General features: G+C 37.0%; 1 protein-coding gene across 2 annotated transcripts; it reads right to left on the reverse strand.

The window, feature by feature from the left end:
• Positions 1 to 7,524: 7,524 nt before the first annotated feature.
• On the reverse strand, positions 7,525 to 25,499 carry gabrg1 (gamma-aminobutyric acid type A receptor subunit gamma1). 2 transcript variants are annotated; one of them, XM_017302582.2, is made up of 9 exons: positions 24,204 to 25,499; positions 18,188 to 18,348; positions 17,914 to 17,981; positions 16,727 to 16,947; positions 16,400 to 16,482; positions 14,368 to 14,505; positions 14,125 to 14,277; positions 12,876 to 13,078; positions 7,525 to 12,777 (listed from the first exon to the last, which is right to left on the reverse strand). In XM_017302582.2, exons 1-9 carry the CDS (start codon positions 24,278 to 24,280, stop codon positions 12,499 to 12,501), a joined length of 1,383 nt encoding a protein of 460 aa, XP_017158071.2. In that variant the 5' UTR covers positions 24,281 to 25,499; the 3' UTR covers positions 7,525 to 12,498. The 2 variants fall into 2 exon arrangements, with proteins under 2 accessions (XP_017158071.2, XP_017158070.2); XM_017302581.2 differs by having other exon boundaries at positions 7,525 to 12,780; positions 24,204 to 24,843.
• Positions 25,500 to 26,237: the final 738 nt, after the last annotated feature.

Here is a 26,237-nt window from a genome sequence, read left to right on the forward strand (position 1 = left end):
CACTTCTCACACTCTGCCCCTTTCTCTCTGCTACCCTACAGCTGGTTCACCACAACAGAGTGATTTTTATTTTTCATGGATTATCTATCTCATCTCATACTGTCATGATATAGCGTCAAATGTAACAAATATGGAAAAACCCCAACTATTTTTGTACATTTACCTACTGCAGCTAGAAAATTAAAATGCTGAGATTTGCAAACAGATTGCATATTAAACCTTTCGAATAAGTTAGTAAAATGTCATCTTTCTAACTTCTTACTAGTCTGTTTTAAACCTAGCTGCCTCGGAGTGATTACCTTCTTTATTGGTGATAACTGAAAGGCTACTTGAAATGGTTCAACAACGCAGTGCTGTGAAGGAAAAAAAAAAGTTCAATCTGTATGCAAAAGAGCATATAGAAGATTTAGTAGAAAATAAATGAGTAAGAAAAACATTATTAGCAGCCAGGTTTTGAATAAAAGGCTAAGAAGCAATACGATGTCAGTGAAAAATGCGTCTCAAGTTTCAGAAAACCTTCAGAGTGTTGCAGATGTTTTTTTTTTTCCCTTGTTCCTTCTTTTCTTAAAAATAAAACTCATACCTAGCACTGACTCAGTGTGGCATATGGGGAGTCTGTTCTGTTGACTCTGCAAAAATACACTTAGATGTGTTGTTGTGTTGCTGGGTCACTTTGCCCTCCAGCTAATGTCTACTGCTACTTGCCAGGTTGCTGATAAACATCTTTTCTGTAGGTGGTGGATGATCATTTTTTTGAAACAAAAAAAATGGCTTTAGGGTTTGAAAATGTTACGTTTTTCGGTGCACAACTCTGCGTGAAGTCTGATGAGAGCTTTGTGAAACTGGACGGGAACAAAAAGCATTAAATGGCTCCCCACGTCTCTAATCTGCATGTACTTTAAAAAGAGGTGGGCAGCAGCTGATTAGCTGCTGAGTTGAAGCTGAGGAGCTTTGATTGACCTTGTTTAAACTGCTGATGCCAAAAGAACAAAGCTGCCACCGAGTCTGACCCTGAGAGCAGGGCGCAGCCAGGCAGGACAAACTAAAAATCTTTACTCCTGTCAGTTGAAATCTCCTCCTGTGTTCAGAAACAAACTAAGGTCAAGTCTGGCTGCATGCACACTCGCTGTGAGGTCAGGGTGAGAAGTTGTGTACAGATCTTTACAGAAATATTCGGCGTTCATTCCGAGGAAGTGGAGGGACCTGGAAGAAACTTATGACCTGGTTAGAGATGATGAAATCAAAAGAGTCTGCACTGGAGTCTACAGCCTGAATCAAAGCCATAAAGATGATCCCATAGACCAGTGTTTCTCAACCTTTTTTGGGCCAGTGTCCCCCTAGCCTATATCCAGGTCCCTCACCGCCCCCCACCAAGCAATTTATAGGATACTTTGGACTGACTATTATTTTATTATTAATATTACTATCATTATTGTAGATGTTTTGCATTTTATGGTTGTTTATTTATCATCAAAAATAATTTCCCAGAAAACAAAAAAGCCATGAGAATAGAAATTATTTTCACAGGTGTCTACGAAAAATGCAATGACTGGAAATTCGACTTAAAATTGGTAGACCTAATAGCAGCCAATCAGAGTGGAAAAAAATATTCTTGTTCTTTGCCATTTTGTAGTTGTTAAATATTCCACAAAATGACCAGATATTTTATCTGGTCATGTACAACAATGGCAGTTTATTAAACTTTGATCTATTTGCAAAACGAGTGAGCTCTGCAACATTAAAACATGGATAGAACTGTAACTACATTAATCATAGCTCTTCTTCTCTTCAGTGTTTGTCAGTTTCTGGTGGTGCAGCTCTGTGCTGCCTTCAGGAGAATGGGACATCAGAGTATCATCCATAAAACTTCACCCACATGGCATTTATTGTTCAAACCAGAGCTTTCAGTGGAAAAACAAAAGTTCCAGATCCTTTTAATGCCATACAAATATGAGACAGAAACATGGATTATATCTTTATATTGACCTGTCTATTGATTTATAGATTAATAGTTTTACTGGACAGAAATTACAAAGAACAAATCTGGTTCTTAATCAAATCCTAATGAGTCAAATTGAAGGTGTCATGGAGTCATCAACCTCATGACATTAAAATTGATATGAAAAATAATACTGAAGAAATAAATATATCAAATCTAATTAAAAACATAAATAAGTGATCAGTTATTTACTGTTATGGTCTGTAAGATATATTTATTCTCAGTATTAGATATGGTCTCAACAAACCCACGGCATTTCAACAATATTATTTTAGTTTTTATCTGGAAATAGTGTCTGTTTATTCTTGTATTAATTATTGCTCGAAAGGTCTTGCCATACCAGTTTATTCCTCTGTATTTACTTTAGTTTCTTAGTTTGTTCTTCATTCATTTCCATTTAGTTTCATTTGATTAGTATTATCCTCTCTTGGTTTATTGCTATGTCCACTTTAGTTTCTTTCCTGTTGTTAGATTTATTTCATTGTTTATTGACGCTCACCACCAGTAATCTTCACTCATCACCTGCTGCACCTCCTAACCATCGTGTTTCACATCATGTGTTGATTTTTCACTGTTCAGCGTCTGATTCTCTGTTTTTATGCCATAATTCACATCTAGTTCGTTTTATGTCCCGCTTCTCCTGTTTCAGAGTTTTGCGCAATGTGCGCATCATTTTTTTTTTTTTTTTTCTTAACCCCCTAAGGTTTAAGGCGGTCGGGAAATGTATCGATGGGGAAAAGGCAGACTGACATAAACCTTTTAAAACAACGGAAACAATTTCTGCATTCTGATTATTGAAATTTAAAAGTGCTGTGTTGTTCTATCACCCCCCAACGCTATAAAATGAACGCTCTCTATCGTGGTATCACCCATGGGGGGATTTCTTTATTTAAATGGGTTCATTTTTCAGAGGGATACAAAGTGAGGGCATTGTGATTTTAGTAATTACATGTTTATAAGAGTGATTTTCTGTTGTCCTTCCATGAAAGCGGGCAGCTTTCAAATGAAAATAAAACACTTTTTAATATACGTTACTGCTTTGATATGATCACAGCACTGCCAAAGCATATGTACAAAAATCCTCAATAAAACATAAAATATTTGAAAATCAGACACGACAAGTGAATCACAGCAATGTCATCAGCCCGTGTAAAGCTGAACTGATGCGATGAAGCTAGTAGCAGGAGAACGGAGCTGCGCCATGAAACTAACAGAAGCTAACAAACACTGAATGGAAGAAGAGCTGCCATCAATACAGTTGCAGCCAAGCATGATTTAATGTTACACAATACAGTTTTACCAGGTTGCTCAAAGTCTAAACTGGTATTGTTGTGCATATAAGGTGTAAAGTTTACCAAACGCCCCCCAAAGGCATCCCAGCGCCCCACTTTTGTAAAAATTTGCGCCAGCACCCCCTGCCGTCCTCTGAACGCCCCCCGGGGGGCGGTACCGCCCATGTTGAGAACCGCTACACTAAAAGCTCTTGTTTGCACAGTAAATGCCATGTGGGGGAAATTTTATGGATGATACTCTGATGTCCCATTCTCCTGAAGGCAGCACAGAGCTGCACCACCAGAAACCGACAAACACTGAAGAAAAGAAGAGCTATGATTAAAGTAGTTACAGTTCTATCCATGTTTTAATGTTGCAGAGCTCAGTCGTTTTGCAAATAGATCAATAGGCTGCTGCCATTGTTGTACATCTTTTATCTGGTCATTTTGTGGAATATTTAACAACTAGAAAATGGCAAAGAACAAGAATATTTTTCCATTCTGATTGGCTGCTGTTAGACCCACCAATTTTAACTTGAATGTTCATTGCATTTTTCTTAAGACACCTGTGAAAATAATGTCTATTCTCATGGCTTTTTTGTTTTCTGGGAAATTATTTTTGATGATAAATAAACAACCAAAAAATTCAAAACATCTACAATAATGATAGTAATATTAATAATAAAATAATAGTCAGTCCAAAGTATCCTACAAATTGTTTGGTGGGGGGCGGTGAGGGACCTGAATAAAGGCTAGGGGGGCGCTGGCCCAAAAAAGGTTGAGAAACACTGGTCTAAAGTGAAGGTGTGTGTTGTTTCAGCCTTTAATTCACATCTAATGCTCAGTGTGACGTTCCTGGAGCTCAAACACTTTTCCCTTCCAGTCAGTGATAATAACCCTTTGCACAGCCACGTTTACCTTTGTCATGTCAAAAGGTTTTTAGATAAACATGTCATTTATTTCTCTTTTCCTTCCAAGGCTTTTTGTGACGTTTTAAAGTGGTTTTGATCGATACTTTTTCAGGCTTTCTGAATGTCTTTTAATGTTTCTCTTTGAACTTCAGTTCTTTTTCTTTTTTTTCAATCATTTTCAGTCTTTGAAGTTTACCTTTTAGGTTTTTAAACCACTTCACTTTAACAAGAGCTGCTTGGTTTTTTTCTAAAAAAATGAATGTGTATATTTAGATGATCACTATTTGAATAACTTAAGGGGTCTATTTTGCAACAATTATAAGAAAATATTCAAGAAAATCCAGTTGCATTGACCCACATTGAAGAATAAAAACCAAACTGTTTTTATTTGATCTTTTAAACAAAATATAATCTATTTAATTCAGACTGGCTGTAGAATCCAAAATGACAGGCTGGGAGCTGCAGAAAGGTTTTATTTGTTGCTGTCTGATGTTATAAAGAGCAGATATTGACGGCCACTTTCCTTTTCAAATGCAAGGTGAGGATGACGAGGAGTAACACGAGAGGAAAATTGTCTGAGATCCTTTATTCAGATAGCTTGCGACTTTTCCGCTCCGTTTCCCTCCACATTGAGCGCCCTTGGATGTTGTTGTTTGTCTTCATTTAAGCATAAACTGTCAGCTAGATCATTCATACGAGAACCAATCAGGAGCATCTCGTTACGTTTGCAAACTTTGCTACGATGTCGTTAACATTTCTGTTGAGCTTGTTTTGGGGTGTTTTTCCTGGAAGAATTTTGGATCAGAAACTGGTTTGAGGATGAGAAGATGCCAGAAACAGGTCACTGGTATGTCATAGGCAAGGTTTATATTCTAATCTTTCAACCAGCAGGTAGGGCAAAACCCACAAACATACATAATTTACTCAGAGATAGAGGACCAGAGGGTAAAGCTGCATGAGAGCAGAGTTAGTCATTCTGTGCAGCCTGTGGGCTTTAGTGTGTAAGTCAAAGGCAGTTTCTTTATCTATGAAACAGAAGTAAAAAAAATGAAAACATATCTGATGAATGTACGCCTGCAGCTCCACATTACGTTAAAAAGGCTCTTCACCCAGCCATGAGGGGGAATCGTAGAATCTGAGGAGTCCTTCTAAAAACTTTCTAGCATTAGGATCCTTTGCATTTTTTCCCCTCCAGAACTGTGACTTTTAAGGAGTTAAGATGATCACAGGGAGTATCAGCCTCTCTCCAAACAGCTTGACCTCATCGGCGTCAGCCAGGTGTGAAGAGAAAACCCTCCGGATCCCCAAAGAGCCTCATTCACATCTAATCCTCTGCAGGCTTGAAGGTCACATCCTCAGCTGTAACGGAGCTGGATGTCAGAGGACTCCGACCGGCGGTGTTAATCATTTTGTCGAAATGCACCGGAGAGGTAGACCAGACTTTCAACAAAGTCTGGCGATAAAAGATTCTTCTGGGATGAAAGCTGGACAAAATTTTTGTCTTTACAGACTTTTAGCACATAAATCAGCAGTGGAGATTTTGCAACATGACTCTTTTATTTCTAAAACTGCTGCGGAATGTGAAGGAAAGGAATTGATCAACAGCAAAGGAATTTATTTTTTTGTTCATCAAATGTATTAATTTTTAATCATACTTTGCTATTAAATGTAATAAGTGGGAACATGTACCGCAATCCCAGGTATGTAGAAATAACCACAATGCCACACAGCTTCACATGAAACATTTCAAGGACTATCGATGTATTTGATGAAAAGTCTGATGTGTATACATGCTTTGATTGTTGTAAATTGTTCTTACCTCTCCCAAGGCTTTCTTACAAAACATTTTAATCCAATTTTTTTTTTTTTTCAGTAAAAATCTGTCACTCTGCTTCGACCCAAACCATTTAGATAGCAAGTCTTCCTTTAACAGAAAAAGCTGCTTGATTGATTTCAGGGTCAGCACTTACCTCTTTCCTTGTTGTCACTGCCCATTTGTAGAAACATCATGTTCCTGTTTCCAACATGTCTCTTCCCTGTGTGTAATTCTTTGGTCAGACTTCAAGAAAGATTAAACCAAGTTTGACAACAGGCATCATAACTGTAGAAGAAATGGACGGGACGTAGCTACACTACCTCCAGTCTCTTAAAACAACATGTGAAGCCAATTATACCAGAGGCGTCCAGTTTTTAAGAGAACATGGACTGTGTGCATCCATCTGATCCAAAGGTGTAACACTGCGATCACAATCCCCAGACAGGAAGAGGGAGCTTTTGACCTACTCTTTTCTTTGTACCCTGTAATCACGTTGCAGCAGGAAACGACAGTAGGCTTTATTTTCATCCACTCATCAGCACTTGCTTTCAAACACCTCTGCCTTCCTCCTTTAAGGCTACATGCTAATTGGTACTTGCTGTGGTAGAGGGAACAAAAAAAAAATCTCACTGTATTTGGATTTCTCACCAAGCAGAAAGGAATATTATAGGGAATGTTTTTTGAGTTGAATCTTTTTCATTATTATTTTCTATTATTTTCATTAACTACTTGAATAGTGGTACATTTTCATTCAGCGGAGGATGCAGCAGGAGATATTTATCGTCAGAACTATCCTAGAAACGATCAGAATCAGCTTTCTGAACACAAACAATGAATTTGACTTTGGTTTTGCTTTTTCTCTGAAATAACATATTTAAATATATATATATATATATATATATATATATATATATATATATATATATATATATATATATATATATATATATATATTTAATAAGAACATTTTTCTTTCTTGTAAATATGTATGCATACTTTGTTTTTACAAACGAGGAAGGCAAGGTCAAATCCGTGCAAATTTACATGGAATCAGTCAGGACACTCTGCTATTTGTCCATCAGACAGACATATGGCAGCTTGTTTTACAAATAAAGTCCTGTAGTGCTGACTTAAAGATAAAAGTCTAAACAGTGAGTATCCAGGATGTGTGGGGTCTGCAGCGATATAATCTGCCCTTTTCCTGACCTAAGACTTACTCAAGTCTAATAAGTTCTTATTCTGCTAATAAGTTCATAGCTGAGCCATTCCAGGAATATTTCAAAGCAGGTTAATGGATCTACCCACCTGAGAACCTATTGATGGTTCAACACCACTTATTTTCTTATACAATTTCTGGAAACATATGAAGTGCTTATACCTGGACTTCAATTATACATGTCAAAATTAGCTAAACATGAAAAAATCTATTTTGCCTGTCATAAACCTTCAGGCCACCAATTTACTCAAAGAAGGGAATAATTAAGCAATGCAAATACATCTGGAAAATAAAGTCTGAAATAAAACCAGTTGGATTTTATAGGCACTGCTTTATTTTGTCACAGTGTATTGAGTTAGTAGTCACAATACAACATGAGCAACATTTACAGAGAATGATATTGCACACAGATATATGACCGACGCTTTAATATGGCTTGAGTTTTATGAGATTTTTAGCTCTTTGCAGATCATTATTGCGATGAATGTTCAAGTTTCTGAAGATGCTGGGCTGAAAATTACAGCATTTGATTTTTTTTACGATACTTGCAAAGAGGAATATGAAACAAATGCCATGATATGCTGTAGTTTCAGAGTAGCTTTAACATACATTTAAAAACTTTCTGCTGGCAGTCATCATTTATACAGTTTTTAAAGCCTGACATGGAGATGAAAGCTTGTGTTTCTTAAGCCGAGGCAAAGCGGAAGTAGAGTTGCAAAAAAAGTGCAATTTTCACGGTACAACAACAATTTTGATTATATTGTGATTTCAAATAAGTTGGGCATATTGATGTAATGTGTTTTCATTTAGTAGTCTAATTGAGATTAGCATTTAAATCATTACCAGATTACCGCTGTAGTTTGGCTTTATGTCACAATATGCAAATGAATACACAAAACAAAACGGTACCATGGTTGGAGAGAGGTTCTGCAATGTAACCAGAAATATTTTTGTGCATCATCATGATAAGCAAATCTGCTCCAAATTGTAGGTACAAGATTTGATTTGTTTTATTTTTTATCAATTTAAAGATTGTAAGATTTACACAACAGCAGAATCAAGGACTGATCCCGAAAATACCCATAAAGTCGCTTTTTATCAGTTTTTAATTACGTTCCACCCTGACATCCATACAAGACTTAAACTCTTTACCATCTGCACATAAATACAGAATTTAATGCATTGCCTGTGTTTATATAAGGCATATAGTACTGTCAAGATCAGCATTAGCACCATCTGGACCAATTACTATCCAGTTGAATGAGCCATGTTTGGAAATATTGTTTCTGTTTGTTGCATTTGTGATTTCTTATTATGTGTGTATTATTGTCTGAACTGAGAACACACAGCCTGTTTTCTCTTTATCTTGTGGGAACATGTTCCTGTTATCTCTAGAAAGCATCTCATTTCATCTTGTTGAGAGAAACAAAGCTTTTCTTTATCAGCTAGTGAGGAACATTTTGTCTTATTTGGAGGAAACAAAGCTTACTTCATCTTATCTCCATGAAACATCTTGTATTTTCCAATTATCTCCATTAAATACCACGTTTAATTTTGTTGTCTTGCCGAAATAAATGTCTTATTATTTCTCATGTCAAAATAACCTGTTTAGTTTTGGATTGTCTTTGTGTCAGCAATGTTTTATCTCATTTAGAAGAAAAAATGCTAAAAATAAACCAAAAAAACACTTTTGATTTAGTTCTATGCTATAATACAGAAAATAATTGTTCAGTATTAGGCCCAGCTGAAGAGTATTATCCTTCCGTCAGCGGATGATCTGTCCCTGCAGGCCACAGCAGTTAACAACATTTTCAGGGTAATCAGTTGGCAGTATTATTGTCCTGGTTTCTGATATACAAACAATTATTTTATTTTCATTTCAAAATAATTTACTCCTCTCATAAGAAAATAAGCCTTTTAAGCTTGCAATAACTTGATAACAAAACTGTATGTTAGCTAGTATTAAATTATAAATTCCTTTGAGAACAAAAGCAAATATTATTTAATACAAGAGTTAATTTTTAGCAAAACAAATGTAGTTTTCGCAGGATACTGCAGAACATCACTCGGTTCTACATGTCATGCTTGTTTCTTGGAAAAGTGTTCTCTAGATAAATATGAATAACACAACAAGCTTTGGCTTAAACTAAGAAAATGTCCTCATGTGCAGTGGTAATATAGTAAACCCTGCTGCTGCAGAGGACTGTTGTTCAGTCTGTGGAAGAAAATCAAAAAGTATAAATCAAGCTCTGTGCTGCATGGATAAAATATGACTTTAAGCCTCATTTTTAAGGCATGCCATTTAATCAGTTTAGTGTTAAAGCTTAAACCAAATAAAGTGCAATGGAATGCAAAGGGATACAGTGAGTGAAATGAAGAAACCTGTCTTTAAAGTTTAAACTGTATTTTTAATTAACTTTAGTTTAGATGCTCTTTTCCTGATTTGTCCACAGTCAGCTCATGCATCACGTATGCAAATAAGATATCTGATTAATGAGTTGTGCAATATTCATTTTGACTAAAAACATGAATGCTTGCATAGATGCCAGTATATTCCTAATTCGATATCTCTGTTTCACTCAAGAACGTTTTGTCTCAGGCAACATGAATAATGTTTCAAACCTTTCATATTCTGATTTGATTTAATCAGAATGAATAATTTATTTTAAAGATGGACAAATCTGACTTTTTCTTTGCTCAGTTTATAAAAATTTTCATTTCTGTCCTGTTACCAAATATTTTTGTAGTTTAGAAAAAGAACAATAGTCATTGATGGCTTTCTGTTTTTTGTAAAATATGTGAAAGAGTTCAGAAGCTTGGAGACCTAACACATTACCCAAACCATGCAAGGTGAGCCCAGCAGTGATTGTTCAAGTCTTACATTTGTCCAAATAATCGTTTTTTTTTACTCACACATTGTACAACACTATCAATGGCTGTCAATGGCTCCAAAACTTACTTAAAGTCAATAAAAGGGAAGTGGAAATATTCAAAGTAGGCTGCAGTCAAATTTTCTCTCCGTCATTTTGGTTCAGGTATGGCTACAGCAAGTTATCCCTAGCAAACATTGAGGAGGAACGTTTTAGAGGTGACTGATTGGTATTTTCAGTGAAGTGATCTGTGGACATCAGAAGGCAATTTAATGGAGCAAAGGACACAATATCATCACACAACCGGTAATTATCTTTGTGGTTTGGCTTTTGATTCCTTGCAGAAACTATCTCTCTCTCTCTATGTGTTGTGTCATCTTCACTCAACTTCTGCTTGTTTCTTTCCCTGAACCTAAGATTCTGCTTGTAATGTATGGAGGGAAATGTATTTGAAATGCAGATGATTTTTGGTGGCTGGGGAGAAATCTGGCCTCTTCATCTATTTACTTCCACAGAGCTCACCAAAGTTTCCTGTGTAATAAATAGCCACATATGCAACGTATTGACAAAATCTATTTCTTTATCAAATATAACAATAGGTATAGTGGTTAAACTCATAGTTACAAGTTTCCACAGGTAGATGATGGACAGATGTCATTATCCACCAATAGTGCTTTCCTGTTTTTAAAGGACATGACTCAAAATTATTTTTGTCATGAAACTCCACTTTAAAATTATTTATCTGGTCAGAAAATAAAGTGGAAATGCAGATTTATTTCCATTTTATGTCATTTAAACAAATAATTTTTAGGTTATGTTGCTTTTAATATAATATTTGGCCATTAAATCCCGATTTACAAAGTTTAGAAGCATTTTACAGCTGCGTGTCTAAAATGTATTCTAAATATTTAAAATAAATTATCATTAGCTTTAAGCAAATAATGAATTCTCACTCTTTGATAATAAAACAATTCATATTAACAACGCTTGAAGTTCCATTACCTTAGACAAATATGATTAGAGCTCCTGTGCAACACAAAATCCCTCATTAATTCTGCAAAAATGTTGGTTGGATTTTGGTTTATAAACCAAAAATGTGACAACTGCTTACTGTTGTCACCTTAGGATGAGTTTGTGGGGAAAATGAGACAAAATGTCACCTGAATCTTTTCATGGCTTGATATCCTCAATGTCTGCAATGACTGAACACCTTTTATGTGTAGGGAGGGTTTTTTTTAAATCACAAAGTGGGAAAAACTACAAATTAGTGTTTTACATTCTAAGATGTATGAATGCTTGAACAGCACTGAATGCATATAAGACAAAGCATTCTTCTTGTGATGCCAACTTTTTGTCTCTCAAGGTACGTAATTCATTTCAGAAAGATGAAGAACTGAACTTAATCTTTCTGTTCTGCTGCCAGACTCTCTTCAAACTAAAAACAAAAGATGAATAAATGGAAGCTGTGTAATCTAGAACACCAAACTACAAGTTCATTGAAGAAAATTCTTACATCTTTGAAGAAATTACACCCTTTTTTAAAAATTCATGCATTTGAAGGAGAAAATGATCCAAACAGGTATATGTTCTCGTAGACAATCTGCTACTAAAAGCTGCCGGTAAAACTCTATTGCTGTGCTGAAGTATGGGACAATGTTGCTGCGGAGTGCTGTAGATGCCACAGACCTGTATAAAATGATGTGCAGCTTTTTTCATGAACATCTTCGGTAAGAAAACAATCAATTTACAGCTGGAAAGGTTAAATTACCAGCTGGTGTGTTTGCTTGAACAGGAATGAACTCAAACTTTTTTTCTTGCAACATATAATACATGAAAGTATAAAATCTGCCTGCCATAAAAATAACCATCATCACTCCTGACAGTCTGCAGTAAAAACGCAGAGAACAATTAAGTTGTATTTGTAAAGGTACGATCCCTGACTATTCTGAACAAAATTAATTGGCCATTATTCAGATAAGTTACTGGCTTTTCAGAGAAAAATTAAAGAACTTATCTTCAAATTATAGGGACAATATCCCTCAATTGCAGATGCAAAGTGTAAAGCATGATATCAATGCACAGTAGCAAAGAGAAAATAAACATTTGGGCTATTGTATTAAAGACTGATGGCAATAGTTCCTCTGTGGAGACTGGAGTTTTACATGTGCAAACACTTTATATCGTGGTTAATTTCACAAAAAAGATCAGCCTAACATTGATGATTTTTCCTGCTTATTGTACAGGATCAAGATGTTGGAGCTGTTATCACTAATATGCCATGCCTCTCTGCAGCCAGGCCCATTATATTATCAAAGCAAAAGTTTGCAAAGTTACTACTAACTAGTCTAAAAGCAGCTGATGCACCTGCAAATGTTAAACTCCAGCTGATTTCAGTTATAAATAAACATTTTTCTTTTATAAATAAAGATAAGCAATCCAGTAAACTAGATTAAAAAGGCCAAAAGCAGTCGGAAAAAATATCCGCGAGTAAGAATCAATCTTGGAAACCCGAACGTGCATCCTGTTTTCTCTCCAGGCTCCCGATCGGCAGTCGTCGAAGCAGCAGAAGAAACTGGCACAGTCTTTTCCATCTAAGCAGTCGTAGGCGTAGTCGTCGTCCTCGTGATACGGAACAATGTTGTTCATCTGCAACAGGGACGTTCCAGGTCGGATATTTACCATGCTGGGAACTCTCTGCTGCAAAGAAACCACGGTTACTTTCACTGCTCAGTTTAGGAGAATAAAACCAGAGCGAGTCAGATAAAAGGTATATGATGGGTATCAGTTTGTACCTGTGCGCTGTTGTTGGCTTTGGACTTCTTGGTCTGCCGGTTGCTGGTGAAGTAGTGTAAGGTCCCATACTCCATGAGAGCAGCAAAGGTAAAGATGAAGCAGACGGAGACAAAGAGATCCATGGCAGTGATATAGGAAACCTTCGGCAGAGACTTCCTGGAGATGGTGCTCAGAGTTGTCATAGTGAGAACTGTAGTGATTCCTACAGAGGAATAAATACAGGAATTAAAAATCAGACACATGATTATTTTCGAGTCTTTCAAAGTTTTTCTTAGGATTTTGGCTGTATTTTCCTACAATTAAAAAAAAAAAATCATGTTTTCATACTTTCTGTCAAACTGCATTATGAACAAAGTTTAGGACTCAGAAGGCATGGTTGTTAGGACACTTTTACAAAATCCTCATGAATTTGGTTGATGAGAAGGTTTCTTAGTTTCTTCCCCAGTCAATTTCAGATAGGCCTGCTTTCTGCTTCCCCATCTCACTTGATCCTCATTTACTAATCATCTGTCGCTTGTTTGTCTTTAGCTTTGTCAGTATAAATACTCCCTAGTTTCTTTTGTTCATGTGTTCAGACTGGTGTGCATTAGTTCCTATGTCCTCCAATTAGATGAATGGTTGTTGCATTTAAATCTTTAGTCACAGATGAACATGAGACTAACAGTCATTTTTAAGTTGGGGTCATTTATCATCTCCAAAGACATTATCAATTCTAATTATTTTTTAAACAATATTAGTACCAAGAAAACCACAGATGACCTACCAAGACAATCATTTAGCTATATTAAAAGAAACAAAAATTTTGTTTTTATTTTTTTAAAACATTATAATCAGTTAAGATTAAGGACAGCTCGATAACCAAAGCAAATATTACATGTGGGATTCCCCAAGGCTCTATTTTCAGATTATCTATACGTGCCTCTCTGCTAATTGTACGGAGTACCACAGGACCTCTTATCAAAATTTTCCTGGTAATGCAGATTCTTTTTTTTGTGCAACCACATAATGGTTCACTAAAATCACTTGGTGTCTATGATTTCAATGAGTGGACGAGTCAGAATTTCCTCCAACTTACTGCAGAAAAGGCAGAAGTTATAGTTTTTTTCTTTTGGCTCCAAAAATACAAGATTAATCGATTGTGGTTTGTCATTTTGCTTTATTTGCTCACAAAGAAAGAACACTTGCAGGACCTCAGTCTGGTAGCATGGCTAAACTTTCAGATGGTAAAATTTTGTTAAGATTTCCAACCTAGAGACGTCCGAGCTGGGACGGCGTCCTTGTTAATCCAGAAGGACACCCAGGACAAGACCACTATCATGCTGCAGGGAATGTAGGTCTGAATGGTGAAATAGCCCATCCGTCGACTCAAGTCAAAAAATATTGTCATTATGACATATTCCCCTGAAACAGATTAAGAAAATTAAAGATGAAAGGGGGGTTTTCAACTTAAAGCAGTGGAAAACTAAAAACAGGAAGACGATTCTGTCTAACCTGACTGAGTGTGTGCCTCATCGGTGGTATTCCTCATCCCTACAAAAGCAAACTGGTAGAGTCTCCAGTAACGCTGGTCAGCCACCTCCACTGCCCGTCTCTGCCACCGATATGTGATCTCGTTTTTTGGGTAACCATCTGCAGAACACCCCAAAAACAGATGAAACAAAAGCCTGCCTCATTCCTACAGCATCAGGTGTTCTTCAACGTAGCTCACACATAGACTGTGCAAGAAAGACGGATGTAGCCACTGCACCTTAACCCCTTCCACTCATCTCTACATTTGGTCATGGCCATCAGTGTCTCTTGGCACAACCCACTATGGAATATTTCAAAATTTGCTTTGGGCGAGGTTTTGCTTTTATGCTTTCTGGTTTAGTCTACTTTAAGTAAGATAAGCCATTAAAGAGACTGAAGTTATGGGATGTTGTTCCACATTAATGCAGTGGAAAACAAATTAGCTACTGTAAATCAGGACAAAAGAGGAATTGTTATTCTTCTCATCAGTTGGAAAGGAAGGGCTGTTTTTGATCTAATAAAGTGGCAAAAAGTCTTTCCTATTAAATCCTTTCTAAAGAGCAAGCAAGTTCATAAGCACATTTAGCTGCTATGGCACTGAGTGAACAGCAGATTTATTTTGTGGCGGGCCCTAAAATGAATCAGACTTCTGACTGTGACAACAGTATTACAAAGAATAACCCATACATGCAAATACTTCAGTTAGGATACCTAATGCAAAAAGGCATCTCTCTGTCACCTACATGAATTATTTACTGTAGAGTGAATAAAATCAAGATTGTGATCTTTGCTTTAAATCAGAGTGGCTACATCCTTCCTTTACAAAGTGTATGTGTGGTTGTTATTCACAGGAAACAGCATCAGGGCAAAGAAGAGGGAAGCATTCAAAATGTCACTGACCTGCTCAGTCACAATAAATTTCTACAAGTTTGCAAATTATGTTTGATTTCAAATAGTCTAAACCACTTTTGCGATCCAGTGGGCACACCTTTTTGTACCCCCACAATCAGTAGTACTATGTGGAAATATTTGCTTCTCTTTTGGTAATTGTTTCTTGATCCTGTTTATTAGTTTTGAGATTTTAGAAATTGTCTTAAAAATGCAGAGTGACACCTTAAACGTTTTAAAAGAGCTCACCTGAAAGCTCTGGTTTAGGGATGAGGTGAAGAACTCCATTATCAGATGGGAACATGGAGTGAAGCTCCTGCTCCTCTTTTTCAAAATTACTTGATTGAGGTACTTTAGGCTTCTGATCAATAGTATGCCACCTCAGAGGGAGACCCAGTACCCACTGAACAAATCTCCTCTGGTCTGGGAATGCCTTGAAAGATCCCTGAAAGAGCTGGAAAGGGATTTCTCAGTTTCCCTTCTGCATCTATGTCAATTTTTACTCTGTAATATTTTATGTTTTCTAAACAGTTGGCCTTTTTTTCTGGCTTTTCATTACCGTGATAATAGACTTTCAGGAAAGGTCATTTCTTGGTTTCCTTAGAGACCAAATATTACGTTGGTGTAAAATATATTTTTTTTCTGAAAACCATATCCAACTACTACTGTACTGTGACACAAAAGGTCAGTTTAGGCTTGAGTTTATCACAAACTCATGCTGATTCGATGACATTTCCTGTGACTGAACTGGCTCTGACATTTGACATAAACTCAGTGGAACATTCTTTGTATTTTCCACTGGTGTGTGGAAGATTAAGAGCATGATAAGTCATGAGAAGCAAAAGCACAATACAAGAGACAAATGAAGAATGACAGACAGCATGAATCAGACTGGGGAAGGGTGCAGAATTCATTAAGTCTGTCAGCAAAATGGTAGTAGGTGACCTCCTCTTTCTGCTGGTGGAGCAGATGATAGATTGGTACAGCCTCAAGCAGATGGGCTCTCTGGCAAGGAGAATGAACACAGGTGTTGCAATCGTGCTAGTCCCTTGTTCTAGGAGAGCTAGGAAGCTGAAGTCAAGATGACGGGTTCGAAAATGAGAGAATGTTATGTTTGACAACCTACAGCTCGAAAACTCCAGCGGACACGAGTGCTCATCCATTGGAAAGTTATGCAGCTTAAGGTAACACTCCGCATTAATAGTCAACCTGATAAAACAGAATTGTGACAGAAGAAAATCAAGTCTCAACATTCCTTTGTGAGCTTGTTTTCTCACTCTCTCTGAAACACCAATAAAAAAGACAAATAGATCATGGTTTGACAAACTGGAGTTACTTTAAAAAGAAACACAGATGTGCACACTAAAGCTGCACAAACAACAAATATCTTTAGAGTTTACATTAAATATGCTAACAAAATCAATTTGAAAAAACTGGCCTGCAAGTGTCTTACCTCAGTGTGTACATGACTCGCCCATTACTCCACAGCCTCAGAAGTCGGTTAGGAGTTGTGATCCAGTGGGCATCAGATTTTCGGGAATTCCTGAAGAAGGTGTCGGGAATCCAGATTTTGCCTACCATGTTACTGTTAAGCATGAGCAGCTTCATCGAACTGTTGAACTTCAGTCGGCTGTCGTACCATGTTTGGGCAAAGAAGATGTCAATGGTGTATTCCTGCAAGAAAAGTTCATTGCAAACAGTGGTATCCATTTTCCAACTCGTTTTCAGTATGCATACATTGCTTTTTCAATTATCAGAACTTCTTTCACCACTTTTCAGTTGCATCATGCTTGTTGAACAGAGACACATCTAAGACATGAAAGACACAGCAACCCTATAATAGTTCAAATTGCTGAGGGACAATGGATCAGAAGTTAAGGGCTCAAACCCCAACTGTCCTTGGGACAGACTCCTCCCCTACCTCGCCTGCTGGTGGTGGTGTTCCAAGGGTCCAGTGGCAACAATTGATTGACAGCCTTGCTGAGTGTCAGTTTGTCCCAGGGTAGCATTGGCTACAATGTAGCTTCCTACCATCAGCGTATATGTGAGCGTGTGTACTAATGGGTAAATGACTGATTGCAGCATAGAGCACATCAGATATAAAGCTACTGCTAAAGTGTTACACAAGTGCAGGTCATTTACCATTTACTAACAGGATCATGTCAGGCTGCTTAGCATGCACAGATAAATGCAGAGTTCCATTCACCTTTTGGCAAAAGAGGAGGAAGGTTTTCATGTCATCATGGTCTGGACTTAGAAGAACAAACTCCAGGAGCAAATTTTATTGGTTCTGCCCCAATCCAACCTGGCCAGATTGATCTCCATTAGCAGATTTTGTGTGGCTGTCCCCATCTTTTGTAACTACTTCAGGTGTAGTACAAACTGAACCAAGCCTTGTACTGCAAGCAATTCAAGCAATTCCATAGCAGATTGCAGTCACTGGTTGGACCATCACTCCAAATGCCCAACAATTAGCAATGAGTTTTTATTAGGCTGATACTTCGGCTATACATATTTGTTCACCTCTTGGTAGGTTTGGTCAGATAGTTGTCCATCTTGATGGTTAATCCAACTTTTTAAAATAATTAAAGATATAAAAATGAAAACAAGCTGCAGCTAAATTGGCAGCAACTGCCTCACCATGTTGATGGGGTCCACTGGTCCGATGCTGTTGACATAAACTGCTGTTTCAATCACTGTCGGCCGCACTGGAACATAACGTGAGGACATGGATTTACATGTAATGCTTCAGGTTTCTGTCCTAAAACAACCAAGCTCACAATAACAATAATAACACTCATTACAATAAATAGAAGTAAACTTTAAATATTAGAAATCTTGTTTGAATACTGAGAGCATGTTTCCTCAAATGCAGAAGGTGTTACGTGGAGATGAGAGGATTTTTTTTTCTTACCTCCGATGTCAGGCCGCAGTTTGTTATCGTAGCCCTGCAGCAGTTTATTGAGGATCAAAGTCACGTCACTCTCGTAGACCTTTGGCGATAACACCCAGGTTTTATTTATGGGCACATCCTCGTAGTCTTCATCTTCCTGTTTACTGGGCCCAATGGCTGAACTGTGAAGAGGAGAGAGAGCCATAAAACATCAACAGATATCCAGAGATTCCCAAAGTTTCCTCTGGTGATTTAGCTCTCATTTGGCTTTCATCGAAGGAGAATGAGTGCTTGGTTAATCTTGTGAACTGAAGGTGAAAATTACTGTGCGAGGAAAATCAGGCAGCTATATGCACCTTTTAAACCTTCAAAGGAAAGTAGAGGTGATTTCTGGCCAGATGATGAATCAGATCACATGGACATCACCCATCTATTAGACTGAGAACCTTGACAAGAGCAGATCCTGGAGGTATTTAAGCTGTGATGTGTTAGAGCATATGCCAAACACGTTTTAGTTATACTCTGATGGAACATCTCGCACACATCTAACAGATTAAATCGGCTTTGATTTCTCATTTAACAGTTGACAGGCTGCATACATGTTTTTATTCATTAAGCTGCTTATTCTGCTTTCTATAAAATATATATTCTTGGTAAAATAATTGACTCTGCTTCATTTAAATTTTACATATAATAAAATTTAAATGATTGTGTCTTTGTCGGGTTCTCAAATTGAGTATCAAGCTTACAAAAAGACACAACACATTTCTCACTATTATGTTTTTGAAAAAGCCAAAATGTGTGAAAATTGTATAGCAATTCAGGAGGAATAGCACTTTGTAGTCATCTGCTGTCTGAGTTTATTAGGTCCCTCACATCATTATGGAGGAATTTTGACTCATGTAACTGCAAAGCAAGTCCTTCACCACGGTGCTTAAAAGTGCTTAAAACTGCGGCTGTTTTTATTATTATTATTATTATTATTATTATTATTATTATTATTATTTTTATTTGTGAATAACCATTGTTTAACCAGAGTGGTGGAAGCCAAATAGTTTGGAAGTGGCCTGATAGCTAACACAAGATATAGAAGCTGAAGAAATGCAGAAAATCAAATACATTTTTAATAGCAAAATACAGGCTAAAGGGCTCACTTCCATTTTATGATTGTAACATTATGGCAAGAAACCAGAATGTTTGCAAACTCAACTGTCAACAGAGGTGATGTAATGAATAAATTAAATCTGCAATAAACATTGCTGTGCTGCAGATGTAAAACATCCATAACATCTGTTTGCATCAGTGATGCTTCACCCTCGAATGCCAACATTTCAGAACTTTGGACCAACTCTAATATATGCTAAATCATGCTGGAATTCTGGATTTAAGAGTAGGCTATACAGACAAGCTTGTTTTTAACAGAGGATTTATAGCAGTGATTTTGTTTTTGTTGTTTTATTGCTATATGAAAAATTGATTTTAATCTTCCACCCATCACATATGCACGCAAATTGCTCAAATCTGTAACATCATGTTCCTTTTGAATTCAATGTGATTTTTTCCTTTGCTTCTAAAATTAGGATCAACCTGCCACTTTTTGACACAAATATGAAGTTTATTTTTAGGCCAAATTGCAATTCTTAAGCAAACAGAAGAAGTGTTCTCATGTAGTGCACCTGGACAATATTCAGAGCACTTCACTTTTTGCACATTTTATGTTACTGTCTTATTCTACACTGTATTCCTTTGGATGCCTAAAGTACATTTCACAGTAAAAATTATGAGTTTTCACTTATTTAAATGAAGATATGTGATCTTAGTATGATTTTTAGTTTAAACATGAAACCTGTATCAACAGAAATCAAAGTCAGGACCCAGTTTTACGCAAAAACATACTTCACTTTAGACTGTTGTTTCACATACATCTGATGTATTCATCACATACATCAGACATCTGTTGTTTACATATATCTGTCAACTTTAGTAACATTGTTTAGACATGTATCAATAGAAATTATGGCTTTTGGATTCATGTCATACTTTAAAATCCAGCAGAAACCCACAGAAACTGTGTTCTTGCAATATTTTTGATACTTTTATATAACGGAATGTGTTTCTAAACCATACAAAGTAAAATATGTCCAAAAATAAGAAATGGGCTTCTTGTAACTCTAAGCAGAAAAACCCTAAAATGAATCCAAGGTTAAACGTGAAGCTTTAATAACATACCAGGTTTTCATCCCATGTGGATAACTGGTTGTCTCATTGTTTCCTCAGAACAAACATTCCCTTTAATTGTTCCATAGATTGTGCTGTGTGAGGATGTTCAATATTGCTGGGACTCCCCAAGGGCAAAAACCAGCTTTTAGCTTATAAAGCATAGTTCTGACCTGTGCTTTTTTCAGCATCGAAAATAAAAGATCAGCAGTTTTTAGCTCTACACACACACAAAAAAAAAATAGATGTTTGATATTGGTCTTGTGTTTGCACAATCAAAGCGCAGGGTTGTGTCAGGTTGCATGTCAAAGGAAGGGTGCTTGGATTCAGTGCACACAGCAGCACTTCTGGAATGCAACTTAAACAGAGCTATAAGCAGTTTTATGTGTCTGCTATCTGATGAGTCCTGCTGTTTCTATTACAGGCCGTTCCACATGGTCGAACTCTCAGCTTGTGCCAAATGACGCTGCTGCTGTAGTTCCCCGCTAATAAACACAGACCTGATACTATAAGGATCCCTGCGGACCTGGCGTTCAGCCCGGGATTTAAGCTACTGTTTCCGGAATCATTTCTGGTAGGCATGATCTCACCCATGGCACAGTGACCTAATGAATAGATACATATGTCTGTGTAGTCACCTTAAGGCATAAATGATGTTGTGATAGGGATACGACAAAGATCTAAAGTGCTGATCATAATCTAAACATAGACTCATAATAAATCTACACCTTTATTAATAAAAGAACTAAAGGCAGGGTAATGGAAGAGTGAAAACTAGAAAGCAAATGTTAAAACAAGAAGAAAAAAAATAATACCATGGATTAAACAAATGAAAGAAAGGTGAGGGAAGAAATCAACAAATACAGCAAGCCAATAACCGTAATTATGAAATTACAAAAATAAGTCTAAATACAGTTTTTGCCATTTCTAGCCTTCATTTATGAACAAAACTTCTAGATGTTTTGACACATCAGGATAAAACTAAACCATCATTCTCCTATGGCACGAGGAATAAATACATTTTTTAAAAGTGTTCATCAAACTTTGATTTCTCACCGTAAAACACCAGACTGATGGAAATTGTGAGTCTCATCAGGCTGCCTGTGGTGGATGCAGATTTTATTCACACCCCAAATAAAAATTACACTCATAACAAGTTTAAATCTGTTCTGACCTCATCACTGTCAATATGACCAACCATGCCCTTAAAGTGTTGCTAAAAGACAACAGCCTACACTGCTGCAGACATTAAGAACCTAGTAGTATTTTCTCATTATATTTGGGAGTTTTCATGGGGGTGTCATTAGAGGCAATGGAGCTTGATGTAGCCCACCAGGGGCGCTGCTTTCAGCACTAAGCTGCAGCCCCAGTTCAGCTCTGATCCTGGAGAGACGTTTAACTGATTGCTTGGCAGCTCTTTCCGTCTCTGCTTTTCCTGTTCTGACTCTCATTGAGCTTAAATCAACAACAGTTGCTCCGCCAAAACTAATCAGAAAAGCTGTGAAGAAACGAACTGCAACACTGACGGTTTCATAAATCTGTTAAATCCACAGACAGGAGTTTGTCGTTTTTATGTTAATTTCCTTACTGTCTCACAACCTGAGCACTGCTGAAGAGACACATAACATAGTTGGCATTTGTCCGTTGTAAGCACATTCAGACATTTAAAATGTGATTTTACATTTTTTTAATACTTTAAATCTCTACCTAACACATTTTGTCCATGAAAGACATCTGGAAATTTTAAGAGTCTAAGTTTAAGTTGAAAGCAACAAATATGAGGAAGGAGGATAATAACTATCTTGATATACAAAAACCATCCACAAATATTATGCAAAGTGATCAGATGCACTAAATAAAAACCTTAATTTAGCCATCAGCTAAATTAATTTCTACGTCATTAGTTTTTAATGAAAAAATTTGAATTAGTATAGAATACATGAAGAAAACAAATGCACAGAGAGGTATGACATTATGCAGAGAGGCTTTAAACAAAAAGTTTAATTGTTGTAACAGACATCGTTTTATTTCTTAACACCTAAATGTCCCAGTGTGTTCCGTTGGAGCCATAATCCCAAAATTAATGGATCATTTCACCATGAAACCGCTATGGCCGAGTGCCCTTCATTAAACTATTGACAGATGAGTGAAAAGAATAATAGAAAAACGTTGTGTAATACTCAAACATCACTGAAATGTTCAAATAACATTAGGAAAAAAAACAGGTACAATATTTTCCCATGAAAACAGTAAGTAATACATTCAACCACGATGGCCTCTATGCAAACTCACTGCACAAGACTACAAGAAGGAAAATAAGAATGTTGAGGATTAGTCAGTATAATACGGGAGAAACACACCATCATCATCAATTTTTTTACAAATCACTGCCCTCACAATGTTTGGAAGAAAAATAGTTCTGCACCCCACCTAAAGAAAAAGCTATGCCAAAAGTGAAGTTTGCAGGTGTGGGCTGCATTCCAGTAGATGGGTTTCATGAAAACTGAGGGAAGGATGCATGGAGAACTGTACTGGAAAATTCTGGATTTGAATATGAAGATGATACAAGCACTGATTTCCAAATAACAGTACTTAATGCGCAAAAAAGGAAACTTTAAAGTGGTTTCAGAGAGAGAATAAAACTTTTAAAATGGCCCAGTCAATAACTTGACATTTATCCAGTTTTTCCACAACATCACCAAAACCTCCAAGATTTGGAGACTGTTTATGTGAAAGAAAATCACACCGGAGCAACGCATACGGCCAGTTTCTCATAAATTTAAACTATTAAAGTTATTACTAATAAGAGATTCCTCACAAAGCAAGCTTCTTCAAAAACTTTGTCATTCCAATTTTTTACTCAATTTGCTGACTAATTTGCTTTGATTTTTGTGTGTGTGAGAGCTTTGGTTGTTACCAGTATCTATTTATCTTCACCAATGATATACAATATGTTTTTAATTGCATGTGCACAACTTAGATCCTAATAATTGTCCAATACTGTTAAAAACAAACCATTAAAAGTCCAAAACTGATGCTTTATTCACAAATAATAAGTTCTCATCCAAACTGTTGGTGAGAGAAGGTTTCAATTTGAGGAGTTTGGTAAAAAAAAAAAAAAAAACTTCTCCAAGAGGCACCAAACATTCAGACTGTCAGGCAATAACTGGCATCTTTAAACTGAAAAGTAGCTGAGACTCTTGGACTGCAGCTGGTAAATGATGCCATGATGGATCATGGCTATGAGATTTGTGCTTTTATCACGCTTGACTGGATTACAATGCCTCGTAAAATCCACTATAAACACACACACACACACACACACACACACACACACACACACACATATATATATATATATATATATATATATATATATATATATATATATATATATTTCAGCGTGCAGAAATAACAAAAATGACATGTTTGCCGGCAGAGAAATTCCATGTTTTTCTTTTTATAACTTGAAAAGAAGTCCCTAATCTTAATAGTATGCGTTAAGTGTATCTCATGCCACGAGCTCATACACATTTTTGAACAGTGAGGACCAAAATCACCCAATCTGCAAATCTCAGGTAGATAAGAGAAACACACACACACAAACGAAGCAGTCAGTCTCAAGAGAAAAAACATCGTCAGATTTTTAAACTCCCGAGCCACAGCTCTCACAATTATCCGCTGTAAAAAAAAAAAAAAAAAAAAAAAAAAAAAAGCCCACACACACATACACACACGCATACACACGCAAAGACACCTTCTGCGGTCATTTTCACCCCCTCTTCCCATCACGACGGGCGCATGGAAGCGACTCACTCACCAGAGACCGAGCAACGCGAAGAGCAGCCAGGGATTCATGGCTTTGTCCCGCAGTGCCGAGAAAAGCTGCGACTTCATTCCGCAGCTGGATCCGCACAGATACAACAACTGTGATGTGAATAATAATTTTTAAAAAGCAGCTGTAAGAGTGAGAGGAAATCAGGTTGATTCTGTCGGTGGATCAGGGCTGAATGCAGAGGATGATGGTGAGGCATGGATCCATGGTGTGTGTGCGCGTGTGTGTGTGCGTGTGCGTGCGTGCGTGCGTGTGTGTGTGTGTGTGTGTGTGTGTGTGTGGCGGGGAGGAGGATGGGGAGCGCAGTGAGTGAGGCTGCTTTAGTCCATCTGCAGTGCTGCTGTGACAGATGCTGTTCTCTGACTGATGTCGTTAAGAGAGACGTGTTGTAGCGGAGGAAGATACAGCAACATAACGAGTTTATGTTTTTATTTTGTTGTAGTTCCTTTGTAGGAACTCTGTCGCTGTGCAACTCGAAATATGATTGAGTGCCTTGCTCAAGGGCACACTGACACAGTGCACTTCCTTTTTCGCTTCATGTTTTCGCTAGTTACAAATTGCGTCCCAAACTACTGCAAAGTCATAATGTAGCTTCTTCTTCTATTATTTGTGACACGAACAGTTTCAAACAGGTTTTAAATCAGTGACGACGTTTGTATTTATACATTTTACAAATTATGAATCTACTTTAGTGGGGGGAAAGCCTTTCAACCTAACATTGACGTTTCTGTAAAAGTAATCGCCCCCTGGTTCAGACATGAAGTATCTATAATTAACCACATTTGTTCGGTTCACTGGCCACACCCACTTACAGAAACAAGACATCACTTAACCCCCTGTGTAACGCTTTGGCATATCTCATTTAGTGATGCCACATTGTGCCTAATCTATTTAATTTACATACAAAATATCTATGTGCTGTATACAAATGAAGAATCTTTGCTTTTTGGTCACTGCTTGCGAGCAAAAACTAATATTGTATGTAGATACATTAATTTATTAAGGGGCAAATAGAATCAGTCCAACCACATGAAGGAGACTTAAAGATCATTGAAATCAACACACCATGCTCTGATCGAAAGAAATTGAAGAACATATGACAAACAAAGTCTGCACAAGTTTAAAAATCTGTTTCTAAGGCTGTGGGATTTCTGGTGATATGTTATCCTCAAAGAGGGCAAATATTGAACAGCATGAATCAGAAGTGGCTGATTGATCAAAATGACTCAAAGAGCGAACTGAAGACTCATCCAGGAGACTCATCCATAAGAACCCAAAACAATGGATAAGGCACTGCAGCCCTTACTTACCTCACTTAAAGTCAATGGTCAAAACTGAACAATAAAAATACTTTTTTGCATTTTTGAATTGGCAAAAATGTTTTTTCCTAGATGTTTAAACTTGAAACATATTTCAAAAGACTTGCAGCAAAAGAAGATTGTACGACAAACTCCATAACAACATGCCTCCAGTTCACATTTGCAGCTGTAAGGATATGAATTATTGCATTTCTGAGGATGCAGTAAGAAATCAGCCAGACAGGTCAGAGATAAAGGCATGGAAATGGCTGACTAATCACAATAATTATACAAAGAAATACACTAACACACAGGGGGGGGGAAAAATCACAAAACTTACCACCAGAGACAAAGGTCTGGTCAGAAGATGTTTTTTCACATGTGAATGCAACTTATTTTCTCAAAATCTCTACAAGAGATGAAGTAACTTTAATAATCACACTAAGAAACACACACTAAATGGGAGGAACAAGTCCTGGGATGAACAGATCTGTTTGATATTTATGTAAAAAATAAATAGTGAATCATTGGTAATGTCACCTTTTGTTTTTTATTCACTGTTACTTTTCAGAATGTGACCATGGCCACGTTTCTGTGTTCTGGAGACAAAAGTGATGATAGTGAAACCTTAATGTGGTCCTTGGAAAGGGATTGGTCAGAAGTGCTTTTCATTGAGCAGCAGATGGCTTTCTCCATCATTTAGAGCCTCCAGTTTAACTCC

This window comes from Poecilia reticulata, chromosome 22 (assembly GCF_904066995.2).
Source record: "Poecilia reticulata chromosome 22, P_reticulata-male-v2, whole genome shotgun sequence".
Classification (NCBI taxonomy): Eukaryota; Metazoa; Chordata; class Actinopteri; order Cyprinodontiformes; family Poeciliidae; genus Poecilia; species Poecilia reticulata.

Coding starts and splice junctions, on each gene's coding strand:
- gabrg1 (XM_017302581.2), bottom strand. CDS start 24,280: ATGAAGTCGCAGCTTTTCTCGGCACTGCGGGACAAAGCCATGAATCCC. Junction 18,349..24,203: donor TTCGCGTTGCTCGGTCTCTG/GTGAGTGAGTCG, acceptor TCCTCTTCACAG/TTCAGCCATTGGGCCCAGTA. Junction 16,483..16,726: donor CGAGTCATGTACACACTGAG/GTAAGACACTTG, acceptor CTGTTTTATCAG/GTTGACTATTAATGCGGAGT.